Consider the following 22,233-nt stretch of genomic DNA (forward strand, 5'->3'; position numbering starts at 1 on the left):
GGGGGCGGCGGCGGCGGCCAGAGAGCGGAGGAGGCGGAGCAGGGAGCCGGCAGCCGGCTGGCCCGCGCTCCTCCTGCCCGCCGGGGATTTTCCAGCCTGGGCGCTGACGCCGCGGACCTCCCTGCGGCCGCCTCGGACCATGGGCGACAAAGGGACACGGTGAGTGCGGGCGGTGGCCCGGCCGGGTGCGTGTGGGCGACCTGGGTGAGGGCACGGGCAGGGGTTCTAGTCCGCATTCTGGCTCTGCGTTCGCAGTCACCCCAACGCCAGGCTCGGCGGCATCCAGCTCTCCTCTGCCTCAGAGGTCTTCCGTGTGGTCTGTTGGAGCCGTGGGCGGGGTACCGGGAGACGAGAACCGGCTGTCCCATCTGGCTCCTGGCTCCTTGGCGCCGATACACACTCACACACATTCACTCGCTGACACCCAGCACTGGCCAGCAGACGCAGATCTGCACGGGTGCGTGTGTGGGGGGGGGCAGGTTGACACACAATGGCACACACACTCATGTGGACACACGGGCACACTCATCCATGGGCATGCTCATGCTGGCACGCACACGGACATTCATTGCCACACACTCATCATATACAGTGACACATACTCACTGGTATACACTTTTCAACATATTCTTGCTGACAGTCATGTGGGCATACACAGGTCACACTCCAACACACATCAACTCTAACACACCTTCATGCTGGCACACACATGTTGGTCTATAGTGATACACATACACTGTCACTTTCACTCGCTGTAACAGTTACTGGCGCACACACGTTGTCACACTTACTGACAATGATCACATGTGCTGGCACATATCTCATTAACACATTGTTTGCAAGATCACACCAACAATGACCCCCACAGACACGAATCAAACTAATGCCCACACAAACTGGCACCACATTGTCACAAGCTAAGAGCTCCTGGGGCTGCTGACACACTCCAGTCCCTGCATGGCAAGAAGTGGAAACACACATACCACACAGGGTGGGAGCCCCCCTGGAGCCTGGGAAAACTGCATCCTACCCATTGTATTTCCTTTCCCCTTGAACTCCCTAGGCTTTGGGTGGCTGGCCAGGATCTGCTTTGAGCTGGGGACGGCGAGAGGGGCTCCTGTCTTCTTAGGAGCCTGCCTTGACTCAGAAAGGAAGATACTATGCCTCTGAAATGGGAAACTGGGACAAAAAGGGGGAGGGGGCTGCAGCTAGGGAAGGGAGAACCCTGGAGATAGCCCTGGTTAGGTGCTCAGTTTTGTCACTCTAGATCTGCCTCTTCAGTTTACCCACTTCCTTAAGTTTTGATAGAAGCTTCTCCTTTATCTCCTACACTTATACCTTCTACAACGCCCTCATTTGCATTTTTCTTTTTTTCCTCTCGCCTATCTTTGTGCTCCACTCCTCCCTTCTCGCTTCCCTCTCTCCATGCTTCCTCTGTCACTCACTGCTTCCAATAATTATTTATTGAGTGCCTACTGTGTACTACACATAGTATGGGGGTCAAAGATGTACATTGAGGAAGCTAACAGACTAGGGAGAAACAGCCCCAGTGGTTGTCATGTTTCGAGACCACTGACAAAGCAATTTCACACCCACTGCCATTTGACACTCTCAACAGCATGAGAAAGGCCCTCCAGAGATTATTCCCATTTTCTGGAAGAAGAAATTGAGGCTCAGATGTAACTTGTGCTCCTAAGGTTTAGAAACCGCTTCCCAGCTGTTCAGCTCTTCAAGATTAATTTTCCTCTTCCTGGAAGAGGAACCAGAACTCAGGTTACCCGACTTGCTTAAGGTCAGGAGGGATCAGAGGCAGGGCTGAGGCTAGAGCCCATTCCGCCCGTTTCTCTGTGACTTGCCCTCGCGCACTGCCATGCCCTTGTGGACCCTAAGTTTGAGGCCAGGGTGGGCTGCCCTGCTCTGTGTGGAGGCCCAGGCTGGTGGGGATGCTCTGGAAGATCATGAGGCATCTGCATGTACCTGATGGCTAGTCTCCACTGCAGTCTGCTGGCCAGCACTGTGAGCAGGTCTCCGTCCTCAGCAGGAGATTGTGTGACTCTCTTCTCCACCATAGCCATGTCGCCCAAAGCCAAGATCTCCCTGGCCATTGAGGTTGGACTTGTCTCCCTGTGGGGAGTCAGGAGCCCTTGCTCCTGTCCTTCGTTCCTCCTGTGCTGCTTCACCATCAGAGCGACTCTTGGGCCTTGGCTTGCTTCTCTGTGACTTGGGGAGGAATGCCATTGGTCCCCTGTTGCCATGGGTTGTCAGCAGGGTGGAACTACCATGAGCAGCCAGGCACCTATTGGAGACCCTATCTTTAGAACCTTTTCCATGACCCCCTCCCCGCACCGTTCTGCCTCTAACTCACTGAGGAACCTTAGGGACCTTGGGCAATTGTCTTCACCTTTCTGGACCTTAGTTTTCCCATCTGTAAATTGAAAATATTAACACTTAAATTTTTCAGGGCTCTCCTGTGTTTACTGAATTCACTGGGCAGGGCAAGAGGTGCTGCCTGAAGCCTGCAGCCTAGACCTGGCTATACTCCACCCAACAGTAGCCCTGCTCCCCTCTCAATCTTTCCTGTAGCCCCAGGAGGCCTCCGTCTCCCTTCCAGACAGGTTTCCTGAGTAATTTCAAAGAGAAAGGCAAAATCGATAATGGGCTGTACCTTGCCTTGTTCCATAAGCCATGGGACTCTGATTTATCTTGGACTTAGATGAGGAAACAGCAAATACCCAATACTCTAAAGATCAGGAGTCATCATATCCATCCCTGCACCCGGATTTGCACCCCGCCGTATGAAAGTGACGATGGGAATTAGTCAGAAACTGTCACTGCCTTCTAGGAACTTCCAGGGTCAAGGGGGAAAGAGGGGATGAGATAAATACCTGGATAGGACTCATTGCAGGGCAGGTAGTAAGCTGACTGCTTTTACGAAGAGCTCTGAGAGCAATCGTGCATCCATTCAACAAAAGTTGACTGAGTGGTAGGGGCTGGGAGTTCAAGATCGATGACTCCATTCTGTCCCCAAAGAATTTAGAGCAGAGCAGGTGATTATAATGCAGGGTGACATGTACTGTGGGAGGCTAAAGAGGAGTCCCCAACCCAGTCTCTGTGTGTGTAGGGCGGAGGGGGGCGGTGGTGGAATACAGTGAGGGAAGCTTTCCTGGGAAGCTATGGAACTACTGAGCTTCATCTGGAAGGATGAAGAAGCCAAGGGGGAGGGATTGGGGATGTCATTCCTGGCCGAGGGTGCAGAATGTGTGAAGGCTTGGAGGCATGAAGCAACATGTGCAGCTTGCGGGCTGGGCTGGGATGTTGGTTGAGCCTTAAGGGGTAAACACAGGCCAGTCATCAACAGGCTGGAATGTCAAAGCTAAGGAAAAAGGCAGTTCTCCCAAAGTCCATGGTGATTCAGAGAGGCTAGCGAGGGAGAGGGATGGGAGCAGATCTGCATTTCAGAGGGGGCCTTTGGCAATGTCAAGGAGAGTGAATGGGAGGAGCAGGCCTAGAAGCAGGGAGACCAGGGAGGAGCCTGAGGAGGAGCCTAGAGAAGGCAAACTCTGAATGAAGGCTGTGTAGAGGATGGAACCGAGAAACATGAGTAAGGAGGTGGAGCCCGTTAGCCTGACCAGTTGGGTGTCTGGTATGTGTGTGGCATCACATGCATGCTCTCCTTTGGATCTCTCAATGATCCTATTAATGTAGGGACTGTTGTTCCCATTTCACAGATGAGGAAATAGACAAGGAAAGATTAAGTAATTTGTCCACTGACATTCAGTCGATGAGCTTCTGAACCCAGGCCTACCTGCCCACAAAGCCCCTCTGCTGCTCCATGCTCTCACGCAGAGAGAGGGGGCTTGTCTGGCTCACAGTTGGCCTCCCCCACCTCTCTGGTGGCCCCATCCTCTCATCTTGTTCTTGTTATTCTTACTTAACTTGGCAACATGGAGGATCAGTGAGATAACAGGAGGGACTTCCTGAGAGGCAATGGGGTGGGACAGACTTTCTTTTCCTACGGATGTTTATGAATTCTTCTTTTTTGGCGGGGGAAGAGAGTGGGTGTGATGAGGACACATAATCACCAGCTTTCTGTGAGCCTTGGCTATTGTCTGTCTTGGTGGTTAAGCTCTGTGTGACCCATATTGGCTAGAACATGGGGAAGTCCTGTGGCTTTGGCCAGGGTCACTTGTGGGGCTGCTGGGAACAGAAGTGTTCAGCCTGATCCGCCATCTCTGATCCCTGAGCTCTGATCCCCAATTCTAGGCCAGCCTCTGGGCTTCAGACTTCTCCGTGGCTCTCTTCCCTCCAAGTTTGGGCTTCCTTGCCAGAGGTTGACGCATGGGTTCAGGTGTCCTGAGTCCTGGGCAGGCCACACCTCAGGGCTGTGACAATAGAAAGACAACAGGCTTGAGGGTCAGCATGCCCTGAATGGCTTCCTGGCCTCCACCAGGCCATCCTCCACTGCTGCCAGAGTGACCATGCTGACCATCTAATGAGGCCTGCAGCGGGGAGTAGCTTGGCAGGAAGCCAGACTAGAAGTTGAGGAGATTATAGGGAGACTTCTGCATAGATGGGTCAGGACCTGGGGGTGGAGGGAGAGGAGGGTTGGAGGTGGGAGGTGAGGATTTGAAAGTCTTTGGTTTAGAAATGGTAGTTGGCATGGGGACTGTGGATGACATGGTACAAGGAGATGGTATGGCCTATGAAGAGAGGATGGTTAGGGACAGCTGGGGCTTTGGAGAGCAATGATGGCTGAGGGTAGAGAATGGAGTGAGGACATGGAGGAGGCTGTGTCCTGGGAGCCAAAGACGCAGAGAAGAACCAACAGAGGATGAGCTGGGGAAAGACCCCTGGGATTTAGTCAGAAGATGTGGCTGGTGACTTGGTGAGGAGATTTTGATGGAGCGGACAAGGCCAGGTCCAGGGGTTGAAGAGAGGGAGAAGACTCTGCTATTCTCAGAGTCTGGAGCTGGAGTGAGCGTCTTGGAGGAAGAATGTGAGGCCATGGGCTGGAGGAAGTAGGGGCTCTGGGCGTGGGAACCTGGGGATGTGAGGCTAAGCTGAGGGCTGTGAGGGACATCATGGGAGTGTGAGCTGGTCACAGGGAGGCATGTCTGTGCTGGCTCCTGAAAGAAAAGGCATCTGCCTTAGGCTGGGGGTTGTGGGGAAGGCTTCCTGGAGGAGGTGCCCCCTGAGGTGGGTCCTGGAGCATATGGAAATGCTTAGGTGGTTTAGACAGAAGGAAGAGCCTATGTTAAGGTACAGATAGTGGGTGGGGATGCATGAGTGTGAGGAGTGAGGCTGCTGAGGGAGGTAGCAGCCCTGGAGAGAGGGCCTTGGATGCTGGGGTAGGTGCATTTCAAGGCACTTTCTTACGCATTTATTCATACCCAGGTATCTTTGTTCCCCAGCTGGTGAGCTCCTTGTGGTTTGGGGCTATTTCTGTTTCCTGTTTGCTGGTCCATTACTCATCTCTGGGTCCAGAGGAGATGTCTGGCAGGGATTTGTTGATGGGACTGAACTCCTTTCTCCCTTCTTGCCTCTGCTTTCAGCCTAGGAGCTCCCTAAGTGCTGACATTAGGTCTTTCTCATTGGGGAATCCTAAGGATAGAAGCCATACTTCCAACATTAGACTGGGTACTGAGGAGTCTCCTGCATTATATTGGGAAGTCCTGAGGGAGGGGATGTACCGCCCCTATCAGAATGGAGGTTCAGTGATAGAGCCTGCTTCTCCCCCATCGACAGACTTCCGCTGGAGGGAGCCATGTCTCCTACATCCGACTGGGGTCTCCTGAGTGTGGGGCGTATCTCCAGCACATCCCTGGAATGAGAACAGGTTCCTGGACACTCTCCCTCCTGTGTGCAGGAGAGGTCTTGCCCCAGGGGTGGATTGTGTCCTAGTATGGGGTGTGGAATAGAGGAGTTGGGGCAGGACAGAGTGGCTGCTTTCAAGAGGGAAACAAAGGACGCTGTTGTCTCAACACCCTCCCTCATCCCCCAAGGGGTCCTGGCAGGGTCATCTCTCTGGAGACATGCCTCCTCCTTCCTGGGACTGACCCATCTTTAGTCCCACTTTAGAGGAACTGCTTGTTCCTTCCCAGGAGACCTGGTGCCAGATGAGGCCCCTGGGAGATCAGGGCCCAGGGACTAGGCCAGATAGGTCCCTGGAGTTCTGTGTGACTGAAGTCACCACAGTAATTGAGCAGCTTTTCTCTCTACCTAGGGCAGGCTGGGCCTGGCTAAGACCACAGCTGGTCCTTTGGGGCTTGCTGTACCTAAAGAGAGATCTGTCTTTTGGGCTAAAGAGCCTAGATCAAGGTGGGGTGCTGTGGCTGACATCAGGCCAACAGGAGGCGGGGCTCCTCACTCAGTCTGAGCTGTTCATTGGCCGTGCAGGGTGCAACTCTTCTCTTTGGATGCACCCAGAGGCCCAGAAACTGAATAGGCATGGGCCCAGATGAGGCGGGAGGTCCCTCACATACTGGCCCTGAGCCTCTGGGTGCCCTCAGAGAGAGAGAAGCTGCATGCTGTTTCCTTCTGCAGCTTCATTCCCTTCTCCCAGCCTATGCAATCAATGGGCATGGGTGTTGGCAAAAGACCAGGGGAGAGGGTGGGGCGTGGACAGCTGGGATACATCATCTCAGGTGGGTCCCAGAGGTATGTTCTAATGCTTGCCCATTGCTGTGTGACCTCGGGCACGACATTACCTTCTCTGGGTCTTGATTTTCCTGTAGAAGTCAAATCAGCCAGCAAGTGTGAGGCCCTTCCAGCTGTGTAACCCCTTTTCTGTGTTCTTCTAGCATGTTTTGGGGTGACCTTTCTTCTAGAGGACCAGAGTGGGGGATTGGGCAGCTTAGGCCTCTGCTACAGACCAGGGAAAGCAGGGACTGGGTGGTATGGGTTGTGGGTCCTCATCTCAGCAGCCTTCCACCTCTCAAAGCACCTGCAGTAATTGGCAGGTCCTCAAAGGTTTCATTCTCTCTGCCCAGGCTGCTCCCTCCTCATGGACACCCTCCCCTGGATGTCCACAGCCCCTCTGTGATCTGATTAGCGTAGATTACAGGCTGATTAGCATACTGGTAGGCTCTAACAAGAACCAGATTTCCTGGTTTCAAATGCCAGCTCTGCCACTTAACAGCTGGGTGACTTGTCCCGATTATTTAACCCGTTTTCTGCTGCAGCTCCCTCATTTGTAAAATGGGATAGTAATAGTGCCTCCTTGGTAGGTTGTCTGAAAGGTTAAATGATTTAAAATAGGTAAAACTTAGAGACAGTCCCTGGGACAAGGGCAGTGTTAGGTGAGGTTAACTCATGAATGACCTCTTGCTGGGTCTGCCTCCCTCACCAGGCTGTGAGCTCCCCCAAGAAGGGACCCTGGTTGATTCACTTTTGAGGCCACAAAGGACTCAGCACAAGCCTGTTTTATCATTGGCCCTCAGTACAAGGGTGATGGCCTGACCCTACACAATGCCTTTCCTGTCCTTTAAGGACAGGATCACTGATCTCGGAGTGCCTTGTGACCTTTCATGCCATTCCCTCTCTCTCTCCCTCTCTCTGCGTGGGTCCTGGTTATTTGCACACTTGCGATGTCCTCTCTGTGAGGCCAAGGATACCTGGCCTTGGTCTGTTGTACCTAGCACCTGTGCAGATCTGGCATGGCACTGAGCTCTGTAAATATTTGTTTAGCGAAGGAGGCTGAATGTAGGTGTTTCACTTGCGGGTAAGCAATGTGGTTGGTGAGGACAATGGGACATCACTGCTGATTTTGAAATATCTAAAGGTGGCCCAGAGCCACAGGCATTAGGTTATTCTTTGTGACCAAAGGGAAGAGGTCGCTGGATGATTGGCTTTACCTTGCCAGGAGAATGTGTTTTCTGACAGCCAGAGGTACCTGGGAAGGGAGGGTATTGGTGGATCATTCCAGCCTCCGTGCTTTTGCTCCTGCTGCTACCTGCATCTAAAGTGCCATCCTCTCTTCTCTCTGCTTGTCCTAATCTGACTTCCTAAATACATGCCCTAGCCATGGAGCCATCCTTTCCTGATCCCCAGAGGGTGGGCTAAATTCATCATTCCCATCCACAGGCATTGCTGAGCCTAGGCAGTGGCACAGGAGGGTAGGGAGTCCCCCCTTTGGGATGGACATCTGGATCTGGCTACAGTATGTGGTTTGACCTGGCCTAAGGAGGGGACCATGGATTCTGATGACCCACTGGTGATCAAGGAGCTCTTTATGCAGCTGGAGAGCACAGAAATTGGCATCGACTTCCTCTGGGCAAGTACTCATAACCCACCTAATTACTGAGGACAGAGTTCTGGGCACTGTATCCAGCAGGCTGAGGTCATAATCAGCTAATTAAACCACCCAAGAATTGCTCCTTGCCCCGAGAAGTGGAGGGAAAGGGGGTGGGAACTGTGAGGCTCAGAAGAGACATGAGGAGGAGAAGGATGCTGTGCAGGGGGAGTTCAGAAACTGGGCCTGCTGAGCAGAGCTGGAAAAAGGAAGCGGGAAGTGGGGAGAGCAGGTAGGGGAACAGGAAGAGAGACAGACAGATGAGAGAAGGTGCTATATGTGGACAGCACCCAAGTGACATGACTCAGGGGCAGGGGCGCTCTGGCCTAGGAGACAGGGTCTCACTTCTCACTGTCCCCATGATACCATGGAAAAGCTGCTTTTCTTCTTTGGGCCTCAGTTTCTACATGTGTCAAGCAGGAAGCAGGGGAGGCGTTGGCCCAGAAAGTCTCTAGGACCTTTCCTTCTCTGTTCTAGACCTAAAAGCGGAGAAGGTATCAACAGTAGGTGGTGTTGTAGCTTGGCCTCTAGCAGCCCTGTCCTCTGGAAGGGGCAGACTGTGTATGGATCTGATCCAGCCTGAGACTGAGTTGCTGTAGGTTCATCAGAAGGGAAGACTGTGGCGGCAACAGGCAAGCCCTCGGCCTCTGTCGTGCCCTATCCCCGCCCTGTCCTCATGACTTTCCTAGCAAGCTAATATCCTTAGTGAGTGAACATTTAAGGCTGCACAGTGTCTAAGAATTTCCCAAGTAGACCCCCAGGTGTGTGAGGATGGGGCTCCCTGAAGGTGGAGCCACGAGATTTGGAGTATGGGTTTGAGTTGGACAGACTCGGCTTTACTGTCCAGCAATATTGCTCACTGTCTCCATGATCTTTGGGCAAAGGTCTCAAAGTCTCTGGGCATCAGTTTTCATATTTGTGAAATAGGTGTAATAATATTTCCCAATGCATGTGGTAGCTGGGGCCAGAGAGACTAAGGACTTGAATAAAAAGTCATTATTTTTATTCAAGACCGGGAGTGGATCTCAGCTTTTCTTTCTCTGCCCCCTCTCTTACGCATCCCCTCCCTCCTGGCCTGTCCTGGGCTGTGCACACAGCTGGGTGGGGTCCTGCTTTGGGCCAGAGAAGATAGCAGGAAAGGGAAGTGAGATTGCCCAGGGCTGAGCAGGGGTGGAACCATGTGGTGCTGGGGCAGCCGGAGATCCCTCCCTTTTGGCCCCTTACCCATGGGGGATTTTCTAGTAGGAGGTGGGGAGGACATGAGGGGCAGGAAGCCAGGAGAATGGGTGGGCGGCGTGGAGGGCCAGAGGCCTCTCTTCCTTAGCCCCTGCTTCTAGTTGCCAGTGAGGAGCCTAGAGCCTGGTTTTCTGCCAGGGAAGCCAGCAGGCCATTGTTTCACACACTCGGACAACAACAGCCATTCCTGGTTCCCAACCCCTAGAAGGAGGTACCTCCTTGGTGCTTGGAAAGCAGCGCCTGACGCAGAGGTTTGCCAAGATCTGGAGGAGAGGCAGCAAAAGTAGGAAAGAAAGCCGCCTCCCCTCCCCCAGCCTCTCCCCAAAGCGCTGGGCTGTGACATGCCAGGGCCTCTGACTCTGAGGAAGCTGGTTACATAACTCAGTACGACTCCGGCTTCCTTCTTCTATTCCTCCCCAGAGGGGCCTCGGAGGAGGTGCTGCTTTACACAGAATTCCTGGGCCCAAGAGGTCTCTGTGTCTATGCCCCTGCCTGGGGTGGTGGTAGGTGCTAGCCATACCATTTTTGGGAGGAGAGCTGTGTGTGCTACCTGAGTGCAGGCCACTAGGGTTGGCTCTGTGCACTGCCCCCCTTCCCATACTCCTAGGAGCAGAGCTGCAAAGGAGGAGAAGCCTCATTAGAGGAAACAGGCCATGTCCTGAGATAATTTGCTTGCAAAGGGCCCTCAGAGGCGAGCTGGTTTCTCTGCCAGAGGAACAAATAGCCAGCATTTTTCGGTTTGTTCCATTCAGTTTCACAAACATTTCTCAAGCACTTGCTGGGTGCCAGGCCCAGACCTCCACCCAAGGCAGGTCCCTGAAGCTGCCTGGCCCACTCTAGTGACATGTCTCTCTCCTAGTGGAAGGATGACTTAAGGAGCAGCTCTGCTTCTGTCTCCTACCTAAGACCATGCTCTTTCTCATAGGGCGGAGCCCAGACCTCCTGGATTCTGGGGTGGCAGGGAACATCAGAATGAGGAATACCACCACTCCTGGGGCCTCTGGGCTAGGTGTTTTCAGGGTTGGCCTATACCCTTTCTATCTGACCACCCTTCCCCCCCCAAGTTGGTGCCTGTGAACAGCTACTTCTGTGATTATCTGCCACATCGTAGGCCCTGGGCCAGGCACCTGAGGTATGAAGAGGAAACAGAAAAGTCTCGGCCCTGGTGCTGCTCGTATCTTTTGGGGGAAAGGAACTGTATCGTTGCAACACGTTGTAAAAAGGGAGGTAATGTGGATCAGTTTACATTCAAGCAGAGCAAGCCCAGTGGGTAGGTGTCAGAGGCAGCTCCTCAGAAGAGAAGCCGGCTTTGGAGATGAGTTTGAGGTGAGCCACAGGGGATGCTTGTTTTGGTGGTATTTGTGACAGATGTTTCCAGCCGAGACTGACTTCCTTTATCAGATGCTTAAGAACCTACCATGTGCCAGGCACAGTGTCAGACACTCACTTCATCTGCTGTCAGTAAGGGGTGTCCAGGGACTGCAGACTGCTTGAGGATACGAAATCTAGGGTGAAAGTGAAAGTTCTGCCATGTAGCGTCCAGTGAGTGTTTGGGCTCGGACAGAGGAACTGGGGCAGGTATACGAGGAGACACCAAGCTCAGCAAAACCACCATTGGAAACCAGGGTCTGCCCAGGCCTCTTCTGGCAGAGGGCAGGGACGGGCAAAGCCTTCCCTCCTGCAAAGAGACCCTGCAGAGGTCTGATGACTGTTTCCAGATGAGCGATGGACATGAAATAGTCGGGAAACTGTCATACGAGAAACAGCTCTAGGCTTTGGGGCTGTGGGGTTGTAGCCGGGTGGGAGTGCTTGTGCCACTGCTGTAGCTCTGAGGGCCTGGGGTTTGGTGAAGAGAGGCAGGGGCCTGGAGTTCTCACCACCCCACCGTCAGTAGCTTTGTGTCTGTGGTAAGTTTTTCGGCCTCTGGGCATAAAGTTTTTATGCTTTCTCTGTTCCATCTGTGCTAATGAAAACACCCAGCAGCAGGTTGACTTTATTAAGGGTCTTTATAGCCCCAGGGCAGTGGAAGAAACCTGGAGGCATTTTTAAACTCAGTAAGGAGGACTTTTTCTTTGCAACGGATTTTTTTTTTAAAATATCCTAAAAATGACAAAGATGATCACAGGGCATAACTGACTGGTTAATATGCACATATTCATTTCTTGCATTATTTAAGTGCTGACTTCAGCAACAGCGACTCGGTATGCATACTTGGAACAATTTAGCCATTTCTGATGTGCACCATTTTGCAGAGTCAACTTTGCAAAAGAAAAAAAAGGAAAATTTTTTAGTAGGAAGAACTTTCAAACAGAGAACCATGACCCAGTCCTAGATTGAGCCCTGGCCCAGGCCACAGACTGACCTAACTTCCCCTAGCCTCAGCTTTCGTCAGAGTGTAGAGCTGGAGGAATGGGGGTGTGTATGCATGGAGCTCCACGGAGAAGGGAAATCCTAACCCCTGGGGTACCCAACCTAATGGTGATGGATACATTTCCCCATCACCCAAGTGGTTTTCTTCTCCCCATTCCACTGCCACCAGCTGAGTCCAAGCTCCACTTCTAGCCTGGACTATTGCAGTAGTCTTCTGTTGTCCTTCACCTCAGTCTAAACCCTCTAACACCTCCTCTTGTTCCGAAATTCACATCTGATCCTGCCCTTCCCCAGCTTAAAAACTGATCAGTTGTTCCCTATTTCCCATAGGACAGTCCACGTTCTTCGGGTGGCACTGGAGTCCCTTCATAGTTTGTGCAAAACTTCCTGCTCATGTTTCTTTCCTAACTCTCCCCACCACACAGCCAACACTCTGGCTCTACTGTCTGTTTTGGATGTTTCTCCAGTCTTTGTACTTTCCACACCTCTGGGCCTTTATTCAAGCCAGCCTCTTTGACTAGCGAAATCTCCCTTACATTTTAAGATTGAAACTTACCTCAGTGCAGTTCTATTGAACATGCTGCACTGGGCACCTGCTGCATGCTTGGGCATGATGCCTTCTCTTGACTCCATGTTCCCTGCCCAGACAGTCCATTCCTTCCTCCATGTTCCTTTAGTGCCTTGCAGGCTTCCATGATGGCGTGTTATATTGTAGCTGGCTGTTGACGTGTCAGTTTTCTGTGCTAGAGGGCAGACGTGTGTTTGGGACCTCTTGGACTCCTGATAGAGGTCTCAAACGGGGAACAGGGCTGGGTAGGGGAATGAGTCAGGGAAGATTCCCTGGAGGAAGTGAGCTCCGAGTTGCTGACCCAAAGGAGAAGCACTCACTTCCTTCCTGACCCTGGTGCTGAAAGGAAACAGCTGAAACTGACTGTGAAAAGGGAAATGTATATATTTTGAATTGGGGGTTGGGGTTTTCCAGTCTGGAGATGATTAAATAAGGCATCTACTCCCTCCCTCCCTCCTTCCCTCCCTCTCTCTCTCCCTTCCTTTCTTCCTTCCACACACATTTTCTGAACTTCCAGGATGTGCCAGATATTGGGGCTACAAAATCAATCAAATAAAACATGTATTTATATTTTTCTGTTTTCTTACCTGCTCTTTCATTTATCTGTCTCACTGGGTCTGAGTTCAACTCTTGGCATGTCACTTACAGCTCTGACTCTGGACCAGTCGCGTCACTTTTCTGAGCCTTAGTTTTCTCATGTATACCACAGAGGAGATAATACCTTCGTTATAAGGTTGCGGTTGATAATGTGTGTGAGGTGCTGAGCAGGTGGCTTTGACAGTGGTTCCTCACTGAGTGATACCTACTCTCAGACTGGAAGCTTGCTAAGGGCAGTGACCATGTCCAGTGTGTCCTCAGTACAGGGCCAGACACACGGTACATTAGGGTGGTCAAGCATCCCAGTTCTCCTGGGGCTGTTCAGTCCTACATCTTGAGAAACCCCTCAGTCCTGGGCAAATGGAGACAATTGGTCAGTCTATGCTACATTCTTCATAAAGCTTTATGGAGCAGATGCACGAGTGAATGAATCATGAGGGAAGGACAGAGGTTGGACTTGGACGAGCAAGAGGAAGTGCTAGGCAGCTGGCTCGTGGGTGAGAGGAGAGGCCTTGTGAAGGGTCTGGAAGGCCTAGCAGGTGGAAAGCAGGAATGGAGACTTCTGCTGCTTCGCAGGTTATGGGGAGACACAAGACCCTGAGTCTCTAAGGCTATTGCTTCAAGCATATTTCAGGCTTCCAAGGCTCATGCACTCTTCCTCTGACACATCCAGAGAGAAGGCAATCATTGATTTCCACGTTTTCTGGAAAGGCCTATAGTGACCCCCGCAGCTGCTCCTCTGCCTCAGAAGCTGGAAGCCTGACCCACTGTGTTGCAGAGTGTCTGCCCACTGCCTTCTGAGCTGTTCACTCCAGACTGAGATGAGATTGGGTAGAGGCTGGAAGAGCAGGGCTGCAGCCCCATCCTCAGGCCCAGGCCCAGAGATGGAGTGAGGCCTCAGTTTTTCCACATGTTCCATGGGGATACAGCCTTTCCTGCCAGGGTGTCTATAAGATGTCACTTATGGAAGGCACCATGGCATGTCTAGCACATAGTAGGTACACAACAAGTGTCATTTGTTATCCCCTTCTGTAAATGGGGACAATAAAACTTGCTCTGCATACCTCCCAGTGCTGTTACGTGGGCCAAATAGGATGTGGGATGTGGGAACACTGGTAAACCATGTCATACTCTTCAAATATTTGGGGATGGCGTTCTCGACAGAGCTACTCCTGCTTGCTCAGGTTTTCAGGCACAGGTGGGGGCTGACTCTGCCCACCCAGACATAAAAGGATCTTCCCAGGTATGTGCTCCAGGATCACAAAGAAATACAGTGGTGCTGTCTGCATGTGCACACATACCCTGCGGGCAGGCCCTGCATTCAGATGGGTTCTGCTTCTTCTGAAACCATGGTAAGAGAGAGAAAAACAGTCAGACTTGGACCAACTGCAGGGAGGGTTTGGTAGCAGCAGGATGTGTGACAAGAAGAAGGAGTGTCCTCCGGAGCCTTGGAGCCTCGGAGCCTCGTCCGTCTGTTGGGCTGGAGGCAGGGCCTTTGTGAAGGCGGGTTGTACCCAGACGCCTCTGGATCCTTCTTCCAGCCCAGAGGCAGACTCACCATGAGGCTGGTGCAGCTGCAGCTTCAGGCCCTTCACGCTCCAGGGCCCTTTCCAAGGCCTAGCCATGTGTCTACATGCTCAGAGGTTTTGTGAAATGTGCAAAAGGAAGATTTTTTTTTTTACTTTTATTTATTTTTTTTTAAAGGAGGCTTCCAAACTATATGAGCTTCAGGCCCATTCAAGCTTAGATCTGCCCCCAGTCTGGCTGGGTGGTCCCTTGTGCCAGGATGGTGGTACCTCATTGCTGCATGTCCTCAGAGAGATCTCATTCCACCTTGTGGACCTGATCATCAGTTAGAGCCCTTCCTGCTGAGGCAGGACTTTAAAGGCATCTTGGGAGCCAGTTCTGGGCCAGGCTAAGCCTGAAGCTCCTGCCTACTGTATAAATAAGAGACTGGAAAGGCCTCTCCCTCAGTCTCACTCATCTACAAAGTGGACATAGTACCTACCTGAAAAGGCTGTAGGAAGGTTTAGATAATGTGCCACAGATAAAACTGCCTGTACATCCTCAGGCTTGTTGTGGGAACTCAGTAAATTTTCGTGGAAGCTGGATGGAGATGGCTCAGGGGAGCCCACCCTTCCACTGGGCTGGAGCCAGTTCTGCCGTCTTTCAAATTCACCAGTGCTGTGCTGTGCCTGATGCTGGCTGCTGGGGATTCAGGCTGCTGGGTTGCAGTGGTGGTACTCGGATGAGCTAAGAGGGTGAAAGTGTTTATAAACTGTGAAGTACAGCTCCCTGGGAAGGGGCTGTTGTAAACTGAGTGGCCCTTTCGTGGGGAGAGGGGGAGGGTGGAAGTCTGGACTGACATTCCTTCTCCTGGGTGGTGGTTAGGAGGTGGGTGAGGAGCCTGAACAGTTTTGTGCCTGAGAAAAGTTCCCAGGCAGGCAGAGCTGACCTTCCCTGTGTAGAAAGGAAGCCGAGCCAGCAGGGGGCGCTGCTTTCCCCTTGCAGAATCAGGGAAGGGTTGCCTCCAGGCCCTTGGGACTTAAGTGCCCCCTTCAGGGTTGGGAGGGAGGAGACTGGGGTGCGGGCTATGAGGAAAGAACATGGGCTTTGGTGTCAGGCCAGGTTTCAAATCCCACTCTTATTGCTTCTTATGATTATGACTTTCAGACAGTTATGTAATCTTTCTGAACCTCAGTTTTCTCATCTTTAAAATGGGGGTGATAATATCCTCCCTTCCACTCCAGGGCTGTGGTAAGGCTTAAATGAGATAATGTAGGGCTTAGCACAGAGCCTGGCACTAGTAGGTGCTGAATAAATGTTGATTGTCCCTTTCTCCTGTCCCATAACCCTCATCAACCTGTCTTGCACTCTACCCCTTTACCCATTTGTGCTAGCACCCAGTTGGACTGTAGGCTCCCTGGGGCCAGGGGTTATGTTTTAGTCTTCCATCATTATACCCCCAGCCCTGGCACAGTACCTTCGAGGTATCTTGAATTGGTTGACAAGAAGCTGCATTGGCCAAAAGAAAAGAGGGCTGAGTTTTAGCCAGAAACTCACTTCCTGTGCACCTACTATGTGCTCCTGCTGAGGCCTGGTGTGTGGTCTCTGCCCCTCAGAGTTCCAATGGCCACTTGTAACTTGTAGTGACATTCTCTGTACAAGCGACTTTGTTTCCTTTCTTCTTAGCATCCCTGTAATCAAATCATTATTTGGTCAACGTTTAAAATCTGTCTTTCCCCACTGGAATGCAAGGGCTGCCAGAGCTATGTCCCCACGTCCCAGTGCCTAGCACAAAGGGCACATGTGCATTTTTGTTGAATGAATGGCTGTCCTTTTCTTTCTCTTCTCTGAATTCAGGCTAGGTATCTCTTCCAGCCCAGCCACTGTCTAGTTGGGGCAAGTCACCCTGCTTCTTTCAGCTTCCGTTTCTTCTTCTTTAAAATGGAGAAAAAAGTGGTCCCAGAGAAGTGCTCAGCTGTGCCTGGAACAAAGTAAGCGCCCAAATCATGTCAGCTGCTATTCTTCAAATGCTCTCCAAGGGTCCTTCCACTTCTGCCCTTCAATGTCCTCACCACCTCTGACTAGGAGGAGACGGGGGAGAACATTCCATTCCCCAGACCCTCTCTGCTGGCCTCACAATGGATTTGGAGCTCTGCGCAAACTGTTTATGTTTCCCCGGCAGAGTTTATTACCCAGCCGACCTTCTGCAATTAATTACAAGCAGAGAAAATAACTTGTCCCTGGGAGGCTGGGCTTGGCGTAAACAGTTACATCCAGCCAGGGGCCAGCCCAGGGGTGAGGCTCTTCCCTCCAGCCTTTGGAACAGAGAGAGATTCAAGGATTAGGGTTGGGACGGGTGGCGTGAGGTGAGGAGCCAAAGAGAAACATTTTCCTTCAATAGCTTAGCCCTTGAGGTGCTGGTATGTGCTTTCTCTTAAAATCTTCCTATTTACCCCATAAGTAGAGTCCCTGTTTGCAGATGAGGAAATCAAGGCTCAGCCAAATTAATTAGTTTGCCCAAGGCAAACTAATTGCCGGGCAGGCAGGACCTGAAGGTTCACGTGGTAGCTGTGTAGAAAAATAGACTAGAGAAGACAGGGTAGAAGTTGGGAAATCACCAAAGGATTGATCATTCATTCATTCATTCATTCATCAATCCATCATGTATTTGTTGGGCCCCTGTCATGTGTGAAGGGGACCTGAGGAGGGCTGATACTGTTTTTTGTGCCCATACTGAATGTCAGATACTCCCTCAGGATGGTCCCATTAACAGGCTAATGTGTGGCAGAAGGCTGTTTCTTGGAAGGCCAGGAAGGGGGTGGCTTCCATGGATCTCTAGTGGTCATAGCCGCACCATCTTATACTTGAATGGGTGTAATCTTCAACAGGAAGGGCCTTCTAAGGCTGACCCACTCCTCCAAACCTAGAATCTGAGAATTCTTGATCCTTGAGCCCCTGCCTTGGAGCAGAGAAGGCTCAGAGAAGGTTTGGCTCCAGGTTATATAGCAGGAAGGAATAGTGAAGACAAGTAGCAAAGGGCTTTTTCTAGTGCATTCATGTCTAGGAGGCAAAATGACTGATTGACAAGGGAGGCCCTCACTGGCTGTCCTGGTCCCACACACCCTCCCCTTTCCAGGGTTGTAAGTTTTATGTTTCCCAAAGGCCCTTCCAGTCTAGCAATTCCTCTCCACTGGATAGTCTTGCTATGCAGATCTCTGGAGCCTCCATCTTCCGTCTTTGCAGGGAGCAGAGCTGACCCAGGAAGGAAAAGGAGCAGGGCACTCCCGCCTCTGTACTCATTTTGAACATGATGTGTCTGGATCCTGGAACGCCGGGGCTGGGCAGAAGCCTGTATCTGTGGCTTCAGGCTGTAGTGGAGACTGGGGCTTAGCCTGAGCCAGCACTTGGCCCAGAGCCTGGCATGTGGTAACTGATGCCCAGGAAAGGTGCGACTCGGGGGATGAGTGAGTGGCTGCTGGGAGATGAGAACATAGGGAAAGACACTCTAGTCTGGGAGGTAGGGGGTTTCAGTCCAAGTCACCATCTCTACCACAAATGAATCTCAGTGTCACCTTCTGGGGAATGAGACAGAACAACAGCCCTTACTCATGGAGTCATGTTGTGGATCAAAAGGCAGCAGTGACTATTCGCTATTGCCAAAAGGGGGAAACAGATGGCCCAAATGTCCATCAGTGGATGACTAGATAAACAAATCATGGTCTCTCCATATACCATGAAATAGTATTCAGTCGTCCAAGGGAATGAAGTATTGATTCACGCTGCAACACAGATGAACCTTGAAAACATTGTGCTACATGAAAAAAGCCATACGCAAAGGTCACATATTATATGATTCCACTTACATGAAATGTCCAGGATAGATAGTCCATAGACATAGAAAGCTGACATTGGTGGTTGCCAGGGGCTGGGAGAAGGGAGGGGTGTGGAGAAGAAACTGCTCATGGGTGAAGGATTTTACTGTGGAGCGATGGAAATGTTTTGGAGCCAGTGGTGGTTTTACACAACACTGCGAATGTACTAAATGCCACTAATTATTCACTTTAAAATGGTAACTTTTATGTCATGTGAATTTCACCGCCACCCCCCCTCCCCCGCCAATAAATTATTTTTTAAAATTGCTAATAAAAAAGGTGACATCTGTTAGGAAAGGATACCGAGGGTGAAACATGGGTGCTGGGGTGAGGCTACTAGGGAAAAGCTGGTGCAGGAGTGAGCAGCTGTGACAGGGTAAAGACGTCAAGTGGGTGGCAGTGTGGCAGATGGTTAAGACTAAGAGTTCAACAAGACTGCCAGGGTTCAAAGCTGTGTGGCCTTGGACAATTTCTTTAATCCCTCTTTGTTTCAGTTTCCCCACCTAGAAAATGGGAATAATAAAGTTTTTATTATGGGAATCTTAATCTTTTATTATGGAAACCTGGAAGTTTTCCTGAGGATTAAACGAGTTAGTATCTGTAAAGTGTTTAGATTAGTGCTTGACACAAAGTACCGAATAATAAGTATTAGCTGCTGTTATTCTCACTCAGTCACATTGTTATTTATTTGTTCATTTACTGAACACCCCCAGTGAACCTGGCCCTGGGTTGCATTCTGTGGACACAGCTGTGAGCATGACTCAGGGCCTGCTCTCAGGAGCTCCCTCACATCCTGGTGCAGGAGTCACACCTGCAGCACCCTCTTCCCCTTGCTGCACCTACAGCTTCAGCTGTTAAAGAAAAGTGTTCATCACCTCCTGCTTCTCCAGAGCTGCCTGAGCAGGCACTGTCTCCCCGGAACCAGGCAGCCCTCCTTCATGGCATTTGAAAACGCCCTGGGTTTTGAAGGCTGCTGCCTTGGGTTTGCGGGGACCTTAGCAAGTCCCTGGGCTTTAGTTTCCCTACCTGATACCAGAGAGATCAGACTGGCTGCGTTCCAGGGTTCTTCCCAGTGTTTTCCAACCTCCAGACCTCTGAGCTGCATAGTTCACTAGCCTGTGTTTAGAACTGAGTTGGGCCTGAGGTGTCACATCTGCTGAGATTTGATTTATAAAAAGTGGACAGACTTTTCTTTTTGAATTTTTATAAAAATTTATTTGAGATAGACAGCAGATACACCTGGAAGCAACCTCTCAACAGACTGAGATAAATGCTTCAGAGAATAACCATGTGCTGTTTCTTTTATACATGTGAGATTATGAGGGAATGTAAGAAAGATATGAAAGTGGGAGAAAGCATGGACAGTGTTTGGGGCTGGCCAGCCAGGGTAGGGTTTGGGTTGGGAGTCAGGGGGTCCTTCCTGGGCTCCAGCCTTCAAGGACTGGGCCTCTGCCTCCCTTTCGGTGTAGTCAGCACCTCCCCATATACACAGCTGGGCTTACCCTGTATGTGACATTTGGATTACTGCCTTTTTTCCTTCCGCATTTCCCATGCCATTAACTTATCTTAATTTCCGTATTTGTTAACCACACAAAAAGTTCCTTATGTGGATATGCATGTTTATTGAACCATCCCCTTATTTGGCATTTACATTATTTCCAGTTTTTTACTCTTGTAAATAATGCTGAAGTGATTAACTTTGAAGCTATCCAGTCACTTCCTGAGGGCAGAATTCTGGAAGTTGCAGAGGTCCCAGGTTCGGCTGCCACCTTCCTTCCTCACCCCTGCACATCTTTCTTAATCCTAAAGTGAGCTTCTTACCTGGGGGTGGTAGGGAGAGGAGGTTCCCTCCAGGTAACTCTCAATATGAGTTGTTCCATTTATCTTTTTGCTACCTAACCAATCACCCAATAATTTAGTAGCTTAAAACAACAATATTCATCTTCTTACCTCCCGGTTTCTGTGGGTCAGGAATGTGGAAGATGCTCAGCTGGGCAGTTCTAGCTCAGGGTCTCTTATGTGCTTGGAGCTGGCTAAGGGGCTGGAGCAGCTGGGTGCCTGCAAAGGGGCTGGTGATATTGTCCCTGGAATCTGGCCATGTCTGTCTCTCTTTCATTGCTACCTCTCTAATCTGGGCCACCTTCATTTCTCACCTGGATGAATGATATCAGCTAAACACACAGCACTCTCTGTGGACCAGGTATTATTCCAAGTTCTTGATATACATGAAGTTGTTCATTTAATCTGCCTCACAATCCAAGGATCCTGGTGCTGTCGTGATCTTTATTCCAGTCAATAAATGGCAGATAGGGGATTCGAACCTAGAGTAATCTTGTTATTGATCCTGCTCCTTTACTGGTCTCCCTGTGTCCACTCTATCTTCTCAGCCCTTCCATTCTCCACCCAGCAGCCAAAATGAGCATATTAAAGTGTAACTACATCATGTCCCTTCCCTGCTGAAACCCCACCAATGTCTTATCACGGCGACAGTAAAATCCCAACCCCTGACTGAGGCCAGTCGGTGACCAGGCCCTGCTGCCCGGCCACTGCTGGCCTAGCCTATCGATCTTCCTCATGAGGTACCTTCAGTGAGTCTGGCTTCTTCCCCCAGAGCCTGCAACCTGCAGGTCCTTTTTGTTTTGTTTTGTCTTGTTTTGCCTCAATGCGAACTCCTCGCCTCTTCCAAAATTATTACTGCTGCTTCTTTAGCTCCTAGTTCAGATACTACTTCTTGAGGAAGCCTTCTCAACTTTTCAGGCTGGTCAGGTCACCCATCCTGGCCTCTTGGAGCACTGCACTTGACATCATTTATCAAAACAGTTACCGCATGCTGTTTATTTGTTCGATGTCTGTCTTGCAGGGCTGCTGTGTTGCACATGTGCAGGGGATGCTGTTGGCTTTGTGATCTGTGCCATGGCACCCTCTGGAGTTGTACAGTCCAGGGCCCTATTGTCTTCCTACTAGCCGGAAGGGAAACTTCATGTAGACAGGTTCCATTGCACAAATCTGCCCTAGTCAACCATATGTCCCTGGTGGCCAATGGTGTCTGACTCATAATAGGTATTCAACAAATATTTGTTGAATATTATTCATAGTAATAGACTAATATGTATTACTAGGTGCCAGGCGCTATGTTTATTTAATCTTCAGAACGGCCCTTTAGGATAGGCTCTATCGTCTGCCCTTTTTCACAGAGGGAGAAACAGGCTGAGTGGGGAGGAGTCACTGGACTGATGGCTTTTAGCAAATGGAGGTTTCAACCAAGGCAGACTGGTTCACTATGATAAGAAATTTAATGAAAGAAGGAGCCTTAAATTCCAGCAGCTTAGAGCCAGTCAGATGAGGATTGTGAGGGAAAGCCTAGACTTAAATCATCACAATAAAGCCTCTCAAGTGGTGGTAAGGACATATGAGTAAGGAGGGAGAGAAGGAGAGAAAAGTCCCCTGGACAGGAAGTGGATTTGCTTTGGGGCCACTCTCCTTCTTTGGTGCCAAGCCTGGCTGCCTATTCTTCTGAACACAGCCCATCTCCCAGGCTGGCTGTACCATATGGAGGTCTGAGGAAAGGGGGTGCCAGCCAGGGATGGGGTGGGGGTGGGATGCGGGTGAGACTCTCTCCCACGTGCCGAAGTCGTACCAGAGGCCTCAGTTCTTATGGCTTGGAGGTCCATTCTTCACCTTCTCCCTACCCTGAGGGGAATGGAATAGGAGAGCCCCACTGTACAGGCGAGGGAATGGAGAGACCCACAGACGTCAAGGGGTTTCTCCAAGTCCCAGAGCTAGCATCAGAACCC

General features: G+C 50.9%; 1 protein-coding gene across 2 annotated transcripts in view; it reads left to right on the forward strand.

Annotated features, from left to right (window-relative positions):
* Nucleotides 1-37: 37 nt before the first annotated feature.
* Nucleotides 38-22,233, forward strand: part of ARRB1 (arrestin beta 1) — a 65,647-nt gene continuing 43,451 nt past the window's right edge. For both annotated transcript variants that reach the window (XM_023535552.1, XM_011368419.2), the window contains exon 1: nucleotides 38-159. In XM_023535552.1, the coding sequence (XP_023391320.1) occupies nucleotides 140-159 (20 nt within the window). In that variant the 5' untranslated portion in view covers nucleotides 38-139. The remainder of the gene's footprint in view (nucleotides 160-22,233) is intronic.

The sequence above is a fragment of the Pteropus vampyrus genome, unplaced genomic scaffold (genome assembly GCF_000151845.1).
Source record: "Pteropus vampyrus isolate Shadow unplaced genomic scaffold, Pvam_2.0 Scaffold141, whole genome shotgun sequence".
In the NCBI taxonomy this organism is placed as follows: domain Eukaryota; kingdom Metazoa; phylum Chordata; class Mammalia; order Chiroptera; family Pteropodidae; genus Pteropus; species Pteropus vampyrus.